Below are 16,396 nucleotides of genomic sequence, written 5' to 3' on the forward strand. Positions count from 1 at the left end.
AATCACGCCTCTGTGATCTTTTACGCTGGTTTCCAAAACAGCCCTGCTCACAAAACTGGCCCCGTCCCAGATCGAAATAATGAGGATGGAAAGTTTCCACTGACTGTGCCCTCAAGGAGGTACTTCAAATTGAGCTGATATCTTTGAGTTAGGCCTGTTTTAAAAGCTTTTACATATTAAAAAATATTTAATTTACTCAGGAACTGATTCGCGTCCATCACTGAAACTAGTAAATGGTTCAGTATAGTTTTTTTTTTGAAGTAATTTTCAGTGATTTAACATCAGGTTACTCACACACACAGAACGAGATGCCCTGAGCAAGGTACAGTAACAGAGAAGTTATGTTACTAGACCTAGTAATCCAGAGACCTTGATTAATGATCTGGAGACACGAGTTCAAATCCCAATATGACAGCTGGGGAATTTGAATTCAATGAATTAAATAAATCTGAAATAAAAAGCTAGCATCAATAATAGTGATCATGAAATACTGGATTGTTGTAAAAACCCATCTGATTCATTAGCGTCCTTCAGGGAAGGAAATCTTCCATTCTTACCTGGTCTGGCCTATATGGGAGGACTCCAGACCCACAGCAATGCGGTTGACTCTTAAATACCCTCTGAAATGGTTTATCAAGCAACTCAATTGTATTCAAGAAGGCAGTTCACTGCCACCTTCTCAAGGGCAATAAATACTAGCCTTGCTGGTGATGCACACATCTGGTGAACGAATAAAAAAGGCACCCTAGTTAAAAATGATTTTTTTTTGTATGATAAGCCCATTTTCAGTGGTATTAACAAAACTACACCAGTTTACCACTCTTAAATACATTAAATATCTTTTAATACATAGAAAATGTAAATGATTACATTCTATTACATTGCCCATTGGAGCTGATTAATGGAAGATTGTGCTGGTTACGGGTGTGATTAAGCAAACGAGTTTGGGTGGAAACCTGAAGCCATCACTTTGGAAAAACAGCACAATTTGTGCTCAGTTTCCTGATTGTGTCATTAGCCGAAACTCTACCCCATTAGAGATAACTCCCTCCCAAAGGATGATGCAAGCTCTTGACTTTAAATGCAACATTTGTTTATTGAACAGTATTCCTTGAGTTTTACAATAGTTGTCATCTTTAAATAACTATTAACATTTATTAAGAGTTTCCTTGATTTAAATTTGCCCGAGTCATATCTTGAAGACATAAAACGGTAGAAGTTCCCCTCAGGGCACCAGATTCATTGGCTTTATTTGAACTAGTCCAATCGTGGAATTCTTTTTCAACGGTCCGCATGATTTTTATTTTTGTTACTACCGGGAGATGTTGGTGCACGACAGTCCTCCACTTCCGACACCACATATACATCAAATGAAAGCCACATTCAGAGGAAAGCTCCCTGTCCATCTTCCCAACAGCACATCCTAATCCTGACCCCGCAAACACACCCAATTCCTACAGCAACCATCACAGCAGCCTCTCTGGTTGAGACTGTTGGTTTACTGTCAGATGATGAATGAAGGCTAATTACAGAAAATCGGGTTCAGACTGTCTGATACTCATTTCATTTAAACCCAGCATGTGCGGGGATGCAGAAGTCAGTCTATCAATGCATTAGCTCTTAAGAGTCTTCCTCAATGCTGACCTGACATTTCAGCTAACTTCTGTTCTACCAGATGCTACCTGACTTGCTGAGTGGCTCCAGGATAGGCCGTATTTTCTTTTCCACATTTTCATTTCACACAAGATCCTCTTTTAACCTGTGGAGTGAGCAAAGATTTTTCTGCACTGGATTCAAGGACAGGTCCCAGAGATGAAAGGACACCTAGCTAACTCACCATGACACCAAGACCCTCATTATAGGCAATCCCCTCTGCTCTCAACTCTATAGTTCCCAAAGGTGAAAAGGCAGTGTGCTGAATTATAGTCACCCAATCCCTACACACTCACCTCCCTGGTTAGCCGAAAATAAAGACTGAGAGTCAATATTCAGGGAGAAGTAGACTTTCATAAAATAGAGTTTGATTAATGGCTGTGGAGACACCTAACTGTTGCTACCAGACCTTCCCTTCATTCTCTATCACTAACTGAATAATATTAAACCATTACGGAGTTCAGATCCAGCTCCTCCCCCCCAGTGCACCTCCCCCACGGCTCCTCGAAAGTGGACATTGTCCCATTTATCTCATTTTATAAGGGTTACCTTCATCAAAATAGTACATTTAATGCAAATACTCTAGCATTCACATGGCGGTATCGCACAGCACAGGGTCATGGCCTAAGACTGCCTCTGTGGTATGGAAATGATATTAATATCCAGCTACAGTGAGTAACTTGTGTGCAAATAACAAGCTGAATGTCAGTGTTGGAGGCCAACCAGCGGGAATCTCCACTCTTTTTCCCTTCTCCAATAGGTTCACCAGAGAAACAACTGCAATAGTACAAATGATGCAGAGCTTCAACTGCTGACACAGTCCATTGCACAGCCACATGCGATGGTGCGAGAGACCTCACTGCCAGGCCTATGGGATACGACAGGGTTGAGAAAGGCCATTCGGCCCACCTATCCCTAGCCCCTCCCAGAGAACATTACAGCATTTCACTTCCCCCCCCCCCCCCAACATCATACCCTTACAGCAGGAGGGCCAAATCACTGGGAGCCAGGTGAAAGAGCTCTTTTTACTCTCGTCTGCCGTACCGGAAGGATACACAAGAACCCAAAGAAAAAAAACACTTGAAAAAACTCAATCCAGCAGCATTGAAGGTGACAGAGACTTTGTGGAGTTGATCTGGACGCTGTGCAATGGTGTGAACCAGCTAACAGTGGGTCTTGCCATCCAAGTTATGGAAATAAAAATGGGGAGAAGTTTGGAACTCTCTTCTGCAAACGGCAATCGATGCTAGCATCAATTGTTAATTTTAAAACTGAGCTCGACAGATTGTTAGCCAAAGGAATTAAGGGAAGGTGGGGTGGGGGCAAAGGTGGGTATATGGAGTTAGGTCGTGATCAGCCATGATCTCATTGAATGATAGAACATGCTGGAGGGGCTGAATGGCCTCCTCCTGTTCCTGCGTTCCAACGCTTTATACAATCGCACAGAGTCCAGATCTACCCTGCAATGTCACACAGCCCCCATCATCTTTAGATTCTTGTTGACTTTCTAGCCTTGGATTCAACACCACCGACCAGAACAGCAGATGTTTAAAAATATACTTCAGAACGGAGAGGAATAAGACTGAACTGGTTTACCAGACTCCTAATTGTTTAACTAAACGGCATGACATCATCAAGTATCCTAAAAGAATTGTTAAAAAGTCTATTATTCATTCTGTGACAATGAATTGTATGAAAAACACATTCAGCTGATTCTGACTTTTACTGTAGAATAATTTAACATTTATGGGGTGGAAAGCAAGTGTGAACAGCTGGATGAAGGGGAAAGGAAAGTGAAACACAACATAAATAAGGTATCAATGTTCGCACCACAACAGGAGTATTAACTTGTCACTGACATGGGTGTGATTGTCAGTAGTCCCACGCAGGAAAGTGTGACCATGAGAAGCCCCAATTCCTTAACCTCGATTGGTATAATCCAGGAAGCCACTGTGAGGCGGCAGCAACTGTTAAATAGCGGGTCCCATCAAAACTCAGAAGCACAAAACCAAACCCACCAAAGCTCTCTGCTGCTTACCTGTGGCAATCTGAGCCAGCCTCAATGCCGCCTTAAATACAAGTTTATTCTGCTCCGTGAAAACACAACAGCCGCGTGGCAACTCTCAGGCCTCCTTTGGTTGTGAAGGGCAATGCCTTCCTCTCACGTGCTCGAGAGAGAAGAACAGAGACTTTGCAGGAGGAACCAGCTAAGAATTCAGAAAATAAAAGTACAAGTTGATCCAAGATCTCCTGTTTGATGATTCATGCCTGACCATGGTCCTGCCCGATAGTGGTGCATCGAGCAAGTATTTTGCCTTACTGTCCTTAAGACCACAGTATCTGTGCCCTAGTGTCTGTACCAAAGGCCATGCATTTCAGTCCTTTGGAAAGAGAACCACTTTTGCACCATCCAGTCCTTGAACCATACATGCGCCAACCAACATGAGCAGCTACCACTGGCACTACACTAAAGTCAGGAGTTGTAACCGAACGTACAACATGCTAGCCAGTCTGAGTGCAGAGCTCAACTAACGGTGTGTTATAGTTTGTGCTTGCTGCTGGCGGAGTGACGGTAGCTCCTGCGCTCTGACGTGTTCCGTTTGACCCTGACGGTGACAACCGGCTGCTCCTGGTTGAGGGACGGGCTCGAGCGGGACTTCTTCAAGCCGTTCCCTTCGTTGTCAATGGTGTCAAACAGGACAGATTCAAACTTCTCCAGGTCGTCCGTTCCTGCTTTCACTTTGGCACGAAGCAGTGAGACATACGTGCTGAATCTCAATTTCTATTGAAAAGAAAACGCAAAGCTTTAATATTTCTCATTCATCAAAGATGTAGAGAAGAAGTTTCCACTTGTGTGGAAAGGAGGAGGGGAGAGGGTCCAAAACTAGGGGCTATAAATATAAAAGATAGTCACTAATAAATCCAATAGAGAAACTTATTAGAGTAGTCAGAATGTGGAACTCGCTACCACACGGAGTAGTTGAAGCAAATATTATAGATGCATTTAGGGGGAAGCTAGATAAACACACGAAGGAGAAATGAATAGAAGGTTATGTTAATAAGGTAAGATGAAGTAGACTGGGAGGAGGCTCACAAACACTGGCATAGATTAGCTGGGCCAAGTGGTCTGTTACTGTGCTGTACATTCTATGTACAGTTTGGTCATGCAGATTATATTAAAATCAGAGACGAATCACATGAGATCAATCCACATCCAGTTTGGTGAAGTCAATTTTATTCCCCCACAAGTGACAATGGTGTCCAAATGCGCAGCCTGTCATGGGCCCCCATTTTGCCCAATAGGCACACCTTGGGCCTATTGAAAAGAGGAGCAGGGAGCTCTCCTGTTACCTTGACCCAATATTCCTCCCTCACCCAACAAAAAGAGATCAATGGAGCCCAGGGTCAGGCCATTCAGCCCATCTACTGTTCATTCGCCACTCTGCTGTCTATGGGTTCTTGCTTAATGCAAAACGGCTGCCACATTTGCCTCCACAGCAACGGTCAGTAGCAAGGAAAGCACTGAGGAATGTTTCTGGGTAGCGTAACAGCATGCCGTTTTTTTTGCCATCAGTAAATCATCTCAATGTTTGTCTGGCTACTGTGATTTTAACCTTTCCTCTGTAATCGATCTTCAGCTCACCTCGAATTCCAGGTATTCCTCCTTCTGTTTGTACTCTTCCAGTTCTTTAGCTTTTACTTTCTTGTCCGGAGGGTATGAGTGATGCTCAGCCAAGTCCACAGTCATCGATTTGAGTCTGGTATCATGAGCCTTTATCTGCTCCTCCTGTGAAATTCAGCGAACATAGTAAAAATGTTAGACATTTAAGCCTCCCCACACACTACCCTGCCCTGCCCCCACCCCACATGCTGGAAGCTGCCGTGACCCTTGTCTGTTAGTCTAAAAACCCGAATTCCCATGTCCCGGCTGTACCCACTTCTCACCACCAGAGAGTGCCATTACACCACCAAAAGCAAAGTGACTGTGTGGCTGTGTGGCAGCACTCTCACCTCTGAGTCAGAAGGTTGTGGGTTCAACTCCCCCTCCAGAAACTTTGGCAAATATTCAAGGCTGACATTTCAGTGCAGTACCGAGAGATGTCAAACTGAGACCTTGTCTGCCCTCTCAGGTGGATACAAAAGAGCCCATGGCACTGTTTCGAAGGAGAGCAGGGGAGTTCTCCCCAGTGTCCTGACCAACATTTATCCCCCTTCCAACATCGCTAAAACAGACTATTTGGTCGTTATTACATTGCTGTTTGTGGGAGCTTGCTGTGCGCAAATTGGTCGCCATGCTTCCTACATTGCAACAATAACTACACTTCAAAAAGTACTTCATTGGCTGTAAAGCGCTTTGGGATGTCCTGAGGTTGTGAAAGATGCTCCTGAGAAGCGCATTTGGATATCTATGTTAAAGGCGCTACATCGGTGTAAGTTGTTGTTGGTCTATGCGACTCAGTTCAACACTGCACCAGTGCATTTACCAGCTCAGTCACTAAGAGAGCATTATAATGAAATGTCCGTGGAATGAACCAGACGAGTAGTTGCCATTCTACCATAGATGTCTTCAGGTACTTCAAACAATGGGCTATCCTTCAGAAAAGAGCATAGACAGGGAAGCCTCATAATTACACTTCTTGGACCTGGGGCAGCCCTACACTTGTGTGAATACTGGCACATTAGCCCCTTTGTGTTCAATTCCTTTGCTGTTTTCACACAGGCAGGTCTGTTATTGAAATATCTCTGATCTTTCATCTGCACTCTTTGTCACGGGGTACAAACTGCAGATCACTCACCAGAGACAGCCTGGTCACTGTCGTGGGCAGAAGAGGCCGACTAAACTTCTTCTGGGAACCAATGGCTGCGGGAAAAGGCGGTGCAGAGAACATTGCCGAAACCAGGTTTATCCGGGTAATCCAGGACTGCATCAGCTCTGAGTTCCTGCAGGAAAAATATGTGTTTACATGATGCACACATAGGTAAGACACACCGAACAAAATCCTGGGCCATCGGAGAAATACAGAGAAGTAAGCAAATCCTAATTCCATTAGATCACCATGGTAAAGGGTGAGGGAGATTTTCATATTGGTTACAGATTTCCCTGTGTCCTAGGTGCAGTAAAAATCGTGACTGTGTTCCCTATATACCGATTTTGCTACAATTAACAATGAAGCAATCACTGCCCATATTAACAACATGATAAATTTACAGCAAGATTTACTAGGTTCCCATTTTCTAACAAAAATCATTAACGCTTTCTTTAAAAAAAAATTATAGAACGCTAAAGCAAAGAAGCAGGCCATTCAGCCCATCACTTCTGTGTTTTCACAATGGCAGACATCTAATCTAATCCCACTCATTCCCCAATACCCAAATCTAATCCCACTCTCCTCTCACTCCCCCATACCCAGTCTAATCCCACTCTCCTCTCACTCCCCCATACCCAGTCTAATCCCACTCTCCTCTCACTCCCCCATACCCAGTCTAATCCCACTCTCCTCTCACTCCCCCATACCCAGTCTAATCCCACTCCCCTCTCACTCCCCCATACCCAGTCTAATCCCACTCCCCTCTCACTCCCCCATACCTTCTTTAATCCCAGTCTCTGGGTCAATCTCATGGTCAAGGATCCAACACATTATTATAGGAAGGTAGGAAGGAGCAGAGAGGAAAAGATCACGGAGGTCCATCTGGCCGATTCCACAGTTCCCACACTTTGTCGCAATCTTTTGTCCAACTATCATCTAGCTCCTTTTTGGAAATAGTTATTTGTTCGACTTCAAATGGGAGTGAAAGCAGACAAGCAAGATTTACCAATCAACCAGACAAGCAGCATTTATTTGCTCCCCGCCCATTTCAGCGATGCCCCTCATCATATTGTGTTAGCAGCGGCTGTGATCTATTAGACACTACAAAACCAGCCACTCACGGAGCTTGCAGGAGGAACATTCTCCAATCAGCTGTCTTTAGGTAGAAAACATTGGGCTTCTTGCTGTAGTCGGATGCTCGCACCGCCAATGAGTGATGGATGCTGATGGCATTCTTCAGATCTTCTTCTGACAACTGTTTGTCGGACTTATACTCATCCTGTTAGAAAGACAAGGAAACAAGTCAACACATCCTTCACATCCCAGAAACTTTAAAGAAGAACAAGAAGCTGTTCTGGTAACAATATTCCCCCAAGCAACACCTTCAGAAACATTAACTGGTCTCTCAACTCATTTGCCGGACAAATTGCTGCTGTCTTTGGCTCCGTAACAGTGTTTGCATTTCAAAGTATTTCACTAGTTGTGTCTGGTGGATTTGATGAAGAACGAATTAAACTCTGTTTTGGTGTGTAGAAACCAGAAACTGAGGGAGGGAATAAGATTGGGTTGGGGTATCTTAACTCCCCCTTCACCTCAGGGATGGGACAAGCATGCAAATAATATAACTGGACAAAGACCCATCGATTCCCGCCTGCCGCCATCTTAACTGGGCCTTTGTGTATTTTTAGGTGGCCAATGTGCCTGCCTGACTCGGTTATTAATACGTACAAACAGGGGTCCTCTGATGCCATCAGGACCCCAATGGTATTTTCAAACCTGGCATGTAAGACGAGGAGGTCCTCTCATGTGCCTCAGAACCTTTTCTCATTGGAACCAGGAGGAGGTCACCACAAGAGGAGTCGGGGCCCCTGGTGTTCTAGGCAGCCCCATCCCAAGTTCGAAACTGCCCCCAATCCCCCACCCTGCGACTCACCTTGGTGCTTGTGGGCAGTCATCTGATTTTATTATAGATCTTCATTTTTTTTACCCTCCCCTGTTCCCCTCCTTTTACCCAAACAGCGATGTTCATGGGCTATGATAGTGGAGGCATTACTGTCAAGCACTGTTCCATACTCATCTAATATCCACACAATTCTGCTCGCGTTCCAGTGGGGGAAAATGGAGGGGAACACTGGCTGCTTATCCCTTTCCTTAAGTTAAGATCACAGTTGAATTCGAAGACCCCTATGAACAGCCCAGCTGATCGGCCAAGCACTGAACCTGGGACCCTCCTGGTCTATTATACCCTTGAATTAGTCAACTCCAACACTCTGGCTGCCCATGCTGTCGCACATCGTGCCCCATCTATTCACCGTGGTGCCACAAAACCCTCCAGGAGGTCCAGCGAACAGAGGAAAACGAACATCCCCTGCATCCACCAGGACCTCAGCAACGTCCCTCAACACTCCTCGAAATCGCGCAAGCCCTTTGGTACCCACACACTCCACCTCCGACAATGCCACTTCAACCCTGATGACGTCTGGAAAGCCTGAGTGGGGTTCACAAGAAGTCACAAGCAAACGCTTTGTGAAAGTCACGGCACAGAAGATCCCTGGCTTGGATCCTCTGTGAAGCTCATGGGCAATCCTAAACCACCTCCGCACAAACCATGGCAGATGCGGATACTTAATGCACAGATGGATAATTAAAAACTCTCCAGTGTGTGTTTGTGGTCGCCCAGAACAGACCATGGAAGGTATGATGTCTCAATGCCTGATTCACAAATACGAAGGAGGCATCACAGTGATACACTCTGCTACTCCTGATACAATTATCTGGTTTAACCACTTGAATGCAAAATTACCATTGTTGCTCTACATCTAAATCATCCATTAACACGAAGAACCACCAAACTGGTAAAAGGAGTACATCTAATCCCTTAGCCTTCAGTTTAGAAACTAGAGGTACTGCTAAGACATTTCTGGCATTGTTCACTTGAATAGCAAAACAAAGGCTCAGATTTGTGATTCCACACATAGTGAGTTCCCTATCTCAGCCATGCCCATCAGAGACAGGAAAGAAAAAAAAAAAATGAAAAATACAACTCAGGCGTGAGAATCACTCAGACTCACCCCTCCTGGCATTCCATGTGGCTAACTCTACATCAACACTGGTTTAGGGCTAGTAACAACAGAACATGCATTTATATAGTGCCTTTAGTGTAGTAAAATGTCCCAAGCTGTTTCACAGTAGTGTTACTGAGCCAGGTGAGGAGATAACAGGACTGGTGACCAAAAACTTGGTCAAAGAGGTAGGTTTTAAGGAGTGTCTTAAAAGGAGGACAGAGCGGTAGAGGGAGGAATTCCAGAGCTTAGGGTCTTGGCAACTGAAGGCACAGTTGCCAGTAGTGGGATGCTCAAGAGGCCAGGGAGTCAATGCAGGTCAGAGAGCACAGGGTGCGAGTTAGGACACAGGCAGGAGAATCTGAGGACCTCAAGTTTACAGAGGATGGAATGTCGGAGGTCGGCCGGAAGTGCATTGGAATAGTCAAACCTAGAGGTGACAAAGGCATGGATGAGGGTTTCAGCAGCATATGAGGAGTTGAGACTGGGGCAGAGACAAGTGTTGTTACGGAGGTGGAAATAAGTGGTCTTAGTGATAGTGCTATATGATATGTGGTCAGAAGCTGAGCTCCAGGTCAAGTATGACTCGAAGGTTATGAAGGGTCTGGTTCAGCTCACATTGGTTGCCAGTGATCGTCCTGGATGAACCAAAGGGAAAGGGAGGAAATCTATAGGAAGTAACTGGGGGGTTTTCTGATAAATTTCTCTGTTAAACCAGAATTCCAGGTACAAAAATCAAACCTTTTGTAAGTAGAGGATCATTCCTTTCAACACAGCATAGAAAGTCTTCCAGCCTCTTCTCCCTCGGGGAGCTGTGGGGAAAAGGTCAGACAGGTGACACATATTCCAGGGTGCTCGGCACACAGCCTTTAAGATATGAACCTTTCATGCCCAGAAATGGCTGATCCTACAATCATCCAAGAATTGGGCCAAATTCAGACTGCAGCTGAGGAACTCTAGACTGAAAATACTCAACTAAAGATAGATGACTTTACGATGTAGCTTTTCCGTTCTTTAAATAATGTGCGTCCTCCACATTCTATACGAGTCTGGTCCACTTTGGTTCTGGGGTAATCCTACGGAAAGCATGCACACAGTTGCTGTGATGTTACACACAGGCACGGTTGGAAGGTTCCTTCTACTCCCTTTGGACTGCACCATTGTGCTAGCTCATTTTGACTTGTTCAAAATCAACTTGGAAACAACCAATTGCCTAAATTATCCCACCCACCCCCTCCCAACTACAGGGCTGGATGAGTGTGATTGTGATGTGCGGAAGATTCAGATCAAAGAATGAAGGCCATTCAGGAAATCAATCATCTTTTTTCAATCCATGTCCTCAACAAAGGAACAACATTGCATTTATATAGCACCTGTAATGCAGTAAAAGATCCCCTAATGCTTCACTGAAACATAAGAAGAAAAATGAATGCTGAGCCAAAGAATGAAATATTAGGAGGGATGGCCATAAGTTTGGTCAAAATGGTTGGTTTGAAGATCATGAAGGAGTGGAGAGGTAGAGGGGTTTAGGAAGGGCATTCCACAGCCGAGGCTGCTTAAGGTAGGGCTGCCAGTGATGGAGTGAAGGGAGAAGAACGTGATGTGGAAATGCACAGGAGGCTAGGGTCAGAGCAATGCAGAGGTTGTGACAGGGACAGAGGCAATGGCTTTGGTCTTCCCAATATTTAACTGGAGGAAATGACAGCTCACCCAGGGATTGGATTCAGATATTGCCCAAGTTGTCTGACTCCAGTCTGGGGTGAGCTGCAATTTTCTCCAGAGGTTGATGAGAGGTAGAGCCGGGAATCTTCAGCATACCTCACCCCATATTTGCAGATAAGGACGAGGGAACTGAGTTTAGATCCTTGAGGGCCTTTGGAGGTAATGGTGTAGAGGTGGGAAGAGAATCCTCTGCTGAAGATACTCTGGCATACAAAAAGTATTACACATATAGGAGGGCAGACTCAAGCAGAGGAGCCATAAACCAATGATGAGGACTGAGTTGCCAAATTCATTGACATGTGCTGCAGTCAAATCCAGACAGTCGTGTTTAGTGAATGTGTTTGAGTAGCACATCGGATAAGCTACTAATTGAAGCCCAATTTGGAAATATGTAGGAAGCAACTATAGAACAGGCAGAATTACCCCAACCATCCGTATAAGATACTAACAGTATAGGACCACTCTGTCAGAATACAGATCTATGCTAACAGCTTGAGTTATATAGAGTGTACAGCACAGAAACATGCATTGAGCCTAACTGGTCCATGTCAGTGTCCATGCACGAGTCTCCTCATGTCCCTCTTCAACTCACCCTCTCAACAGAACCTTTTATTCCTTTCTGCCTCATGTGCTTATCTAGCTTCCCCTTAAATAGAGTTTATACAGAGATACAGCACTGAAACAGGCCCTTCGGCCCACCAAGTCTGTGCCGACCAACAACCACCCATTTATACTAATCCTACATTAATCCCATATTCCCTACCACATCCCCACCACCTACCTACACTTGGGGAAATTTACAATGGCTAATTTACCTATCAACCTGCAAGTCTTTGGCTGTGGGAAGAAACCAGAACACCCGGCAGAAACCCACGCGGTCACAGGGAGAACTTGCAAACTCCGCACAGGCAGTACACAGAATCGAACCCGGGTCACTGGAGCTATGAGGCTGCGGTGCTAACCACTACGCCACTAAATGCATCTACACTATTCGCCTCAACAACTAACTCCCTGTGGTAGCAAGTTCCACATTCTTAACACTCACTGGGTAAAGAAGTTTCTCTTGCATTCCTTATTGGATTTATCAGCGACTATGTTATATTTATAGCCCCTGGAATTGGTCTCCCCCAAAAGCAGAAATATCTTCTCAACATCTACCCAATCAAACCTTTTCATAAATCTTAAAAGACCTCTACCTGATCACTAACTACCTAACTAGCTATCACAAACTCCCTCAGATAAGGTTAATACTAGTGCCACTTTCCAAGCAAAAAACTTAGAAAATCACAGGTTCAAAGAGTTTGAATTGTAGGTACATTCACTTATGAAGAATGTAAGTCCCAATGTTGAATGAGTGAAGCCCACTAACGGGGAAGAGTTTTCAAACACCCTGGAGAAAATGAGAGAGCAATGATCAAAATGCGGAAAGACTGAAAAAAGGTGCAACGTTTCCAAACAGAGCTCGGTATTAAACAATGTCAAAGAACAGCTAAAGATAATCCCGAACATGCGGGTCACGGCACAAGACAGGAATAAGTCACTTTCTGGAACACTACCACACAAACTATTTTTGTGCTGCAAACTGCATTAGCCTGCCAGAAACTAATCATTGTTACTTGTGATTGGATTGCTCAATCTAACTTGTCAATGTTCTTCTAGGTTGGATTTCCCACATCAAGTGGGTTGTGGTTCCCCACAGAAAGGAAGAGGAAGTCAGTGTGTAAGCCACATCAGGTAGTCCTTGGGAACCCCCAGTTGCTCAATGATAACATGGGTAGGGGTCACTGCTTGGTAGCCTGCACAATACTGTTCTTTTGGTAAACGAATGTATCACCGTCAATGACAGAAGCTGTGAATCACATATGCCCAAAGCGCACTGAGACACTGCACTACAGGTAATCTTTCAGCTTTCACAACGATATTCAAACAACGTACAGTTTGTGAATGTTGGGTCAAAGACACTTACTTTTCTTCCCATCAGAATCCGCATGCACTTTGCGCACCAGGAAGCCATGCTTGTAGGTGGCTGCGTTGGGATCCTGCATGATGTCCAAGAATGGATTGCTGCCACTGCTGATTCTATTCATGGCCTTCAGGTTGGGATCTGTTCTTTCATCTGCCAGCTCGGACAGAGACTTCCGCAGCTCTTCCTCATTACTGTCGGGACAAAAAGACTGATCGTCAGAATAAACGCAGAACCTCAAATGGTGATAAGAGCCATTATGGCATACGCGAATACGCCTGCAGCATCGACATCCACAGGAATTCAATTACTGCCATCTTATCAGCATCTTTAGATTTCTCCGAACCAGTTCCTGGCAGTGGACTGGGTAACTCAGTTAGACAAGCACAGGATTGAAGCCAGAACTGTCCTCTTAGCTACCCATCTTTACAAGGCTTTCAAAGGGAGCACCCGACCCTCAAACGGCACGATAAAGTGCCTACGTTTGTTTGAAAGCTATTCTTTCGCTATCTAAATAGATCAATGTCTTAGCTATAATAGTGGACAAAGGTATTCCAAGCGAAGGCCATTTTGAAAGGCGTGTGTTGCTGCTCAGGCTTCACACACCATCCAGTGTACATGGGACAATCGCAGGGAAACTGTCTGCTATTTACCACATATTGATTTGAGTGGGCAGATAATCATGGGCACCGCTCCTGCTGCATATAGAGCTTCACCAGAAACACAGGCTCACACAATATGTCCCCTTTAAGTGTTTTATTCATTCATGAGATGGGGGCATCACCGGTAAGGCCAGTATTTATTGCCCATCCGTAATTGAGAAGGTGGTGGTGAGCAGCCTTCTTTCAGAGGGCAGTTAAAAGTCAACCACATTGCTGTGGGTCTGGAGTCACATATAGGCCAGACCGGGTAAGGACAGCAGATTTCCTTCCCTACAAGGACATTAGTGAACCAGATGGGTTTTGAGAACAATCCAGAAGTTTCATGGTCACCATTACAGATGCTAGATTTTTTTTTAATCCAGATTTTTATTTAATTAATTGAATTGAAATTCTGCAGCTGCCATGGTGGGATTTGAACATGTTGCTGCAGTCCATTAGTCTATGCCCCTGGATTACTAGCGCAGTAACATACCACTACACGACCATACATCTAAGCACTTGTGGACCAGCATGCTATAGCGTTTCAAGGTCTACATTTTAGGAAGCAGTGCAAAATGTAGATTGAGAAGCATTTGCCAAGCTGTGCCAGTAGCCCCCACAGGTAGGATGGTAGGACCCGAGGATGTACAGAGGGTCAGAGGGACCTTGGTATACTTGTCCATAGATCACTGAAGGTAGCAGCACAAGTAGATAAGGTGGTTAGGAAGGCATAGGGATACTTGCCTTTATTAGCCAAGGCATAGAATATAAGAGCAGGAAGGTTATGATGGAGCTGTATGCTAGTTAGGCCACAGCTGGAGTACTGTGTACAGTTCTGGTTGCCACACTATAGGAAGGATGTGATTGCATTGAGGGTGCAGAGGAGATTCACCAGGATGTTGCCTGGGATGGATAGGCTAGGGTTGTTTTCCTTAGAGCAGAGAAGGCCGAGGGGAGGCCTGATTGAGGGGCATAGATTGGGTAGATAGGAAGAGACATTTTCCCTTAGCGGAGGTATCAATAACCGGGGGCATAGATTTAAGGTAAGGGGCAGGAGGTTTAGGGGGGATTTGAGGAAAAACATTTTTCACACAGAGAGTGGTTGGAATCTGGAACACACCATCTGAAGGGGTGGTAGAGGCAGGAACACTCACAACATTTAAGAAGTATTTAGATGAGCACTTGAAATGCCATAGCATACAAGGCTACAGGCCAAGTGCTGGAAAATGGGATTAGAATAGTTAAGTGCTTGATGGCCGGCACAGACACAATGGGCTGAAGGGCCTGTTTCTGTGCTGTATAACTCTATGACTCTAGGTATTCATCAACAGAAACAGGAATCAAAAGCACCCCACGGTGAAGATCAATCTCTGCAGGTAACCAAAGATCTCCCTCAAACACTATCTCACCCTCAGTTATTCTGCTTGTCTTCCGATTTTGTCTCCGTTTTTATCTCTCTCTCTCTCCCTTTCTCTTCTTGTCACCTACGTATTACTGGTAGAAAATTAATGGGCCTATTAATGATTTTGAACAGGGCCTGTATAAGTCAAGACAATTTTGAAACAGCTTTTGACATTGAGGCCAAGGACTCAGGTTTGCCCTTGCTGAATGGCACCATGCTCAGTCACCACAGGTGCTCAATCCTACTTTTTATATAAAAAGATTTGTTTTTTTTAAATCAGACTTAATGCCCTGCGAAGAACTCACAGCTGTAACAAGCCTCACAGCAGATAATCACAGATATGAAGAGAATTCTCAAAGGAATTGACTGCAAAATCAATGCAATTAACAGTGTGCAGCTAAAATAAGAAAACCTAATTGAAAAGTTGTGCTTCCTGAACTTTTGAAAGTACACATTTCTGTTTCAGCATCCAGCTAAATCGTTTATCCAGAGATCCAACTGTTCCTAGCTCATGGCCGATTAACTTCCCAATTAACCACTGTCTTAAAAAGTGTACGCTTCCGGACGTTTTGATTTCAATAATTGTATCACTCTTGACCTCTATAACTAAAAATTTAACACTAGGATGGAATAGACAGTGGAGAGATCGATGTTCAAAGCAGAAGTGAAGATTCCGGAGAAAGCTGGCCAGGTGACCCACCTTGGAAAGAATGCATGCATTAGGAATTGGGAGCTAAGAACACTGAGGCTCTGTTCCAGTATTGGGCTACAGCACAACTTAAAGACACAATTCGATTTAAAAGTTCTTTTGTGAAACCCGATAGCTTATAAGTAAATGCACTTGTAGGTTTTTTTTCCATAACATAAAGACCGCTACACAAAAGGTACAGAGACACTCCTGACTTCAATGTTTCTCGGCAAGGGTCTGTTCAGGCTGCAGGGTGAATGGACACTTTGGTTCTAATCCTAATAACCTCCACAATCAGTTACTCATTGATGGAAACCTTCATATTGTTACACAGTACTGATTCAAAATACAACACAAACTGTCCTTTCTCTAGCCATAATAATGCTACCTATGTCACTGTACTCTGCTACATTTCATGCTTTAATCTGTTTCTTGTTGCAGTTCTAAAGTTAATTCA

At 44.4% G+C, this 16,396-nt stretch overlaps 1 protein-coding gene across 16 annotated transcripts in view; it reads right to left on the bottom strand.

Moving 5' to 3' along the window:
* Positions 1-980: 980 nt before the first annotated feature.
* The window catches only part of LOC137355433 (PH and SEC7 domain-containing protein 1-like), a 144,569-nt gene continuing 129,153 nt past the window's right edge, over positions 981-16,396 (bottom strand). For 6 of the 16 annotated variants that reach the window (XM_068020490.1, XM_068020491.1, XM_068020485.1 and 3 more), the window contains 6 exons: positions 13,212-13,402; positions 10,265-10,335; positions 7,583-7,740; positions 6,450-6,594; positions 5,297-5,440; positions 981-4,435 (listed from right to left, as the gene is read on the bottom strand). In XM_068020490.1, coding sequence (XP_067876591.1) covers positions 4,193-4,435; positions 5,297-5,440; positions 6,450-6,594; positions 7,583-7,740; positions 10,265-10,335; positions 13,212-13,402 — 952 coding nt within the window. In that variant the 3' untranslated portion in view covers positions 981-4,192. The remainder of the gene's footprint in view (positions 4,436-5,296; positions 5,441-6,449; positions 6,595-7,582; positions 7,741-10,264; positions 10,336-13,211; positions 13,403-16,396) is intronic. The other 10 variants (XM_068020497.1, XM_068020498.1, XM_068020495.1 and 7 more) reach the window with 4 other exon arrangements.

This window comes from Heterodontus francisci, chromosome 42 (assembly GCF_036365525.1).
Source record: "Heterodontus francisci isolate sHetFra1 chromosome 42, sHetFra1.hap1, whole genome shotgun sequence".
Classification (NCBI taxonomy): Eukaryota; Metazoa; Chordata; class Chondrichthyes; order Heterodontiformes; family Heterodontidae; genus Heterodontus; species Heterodontus francisci.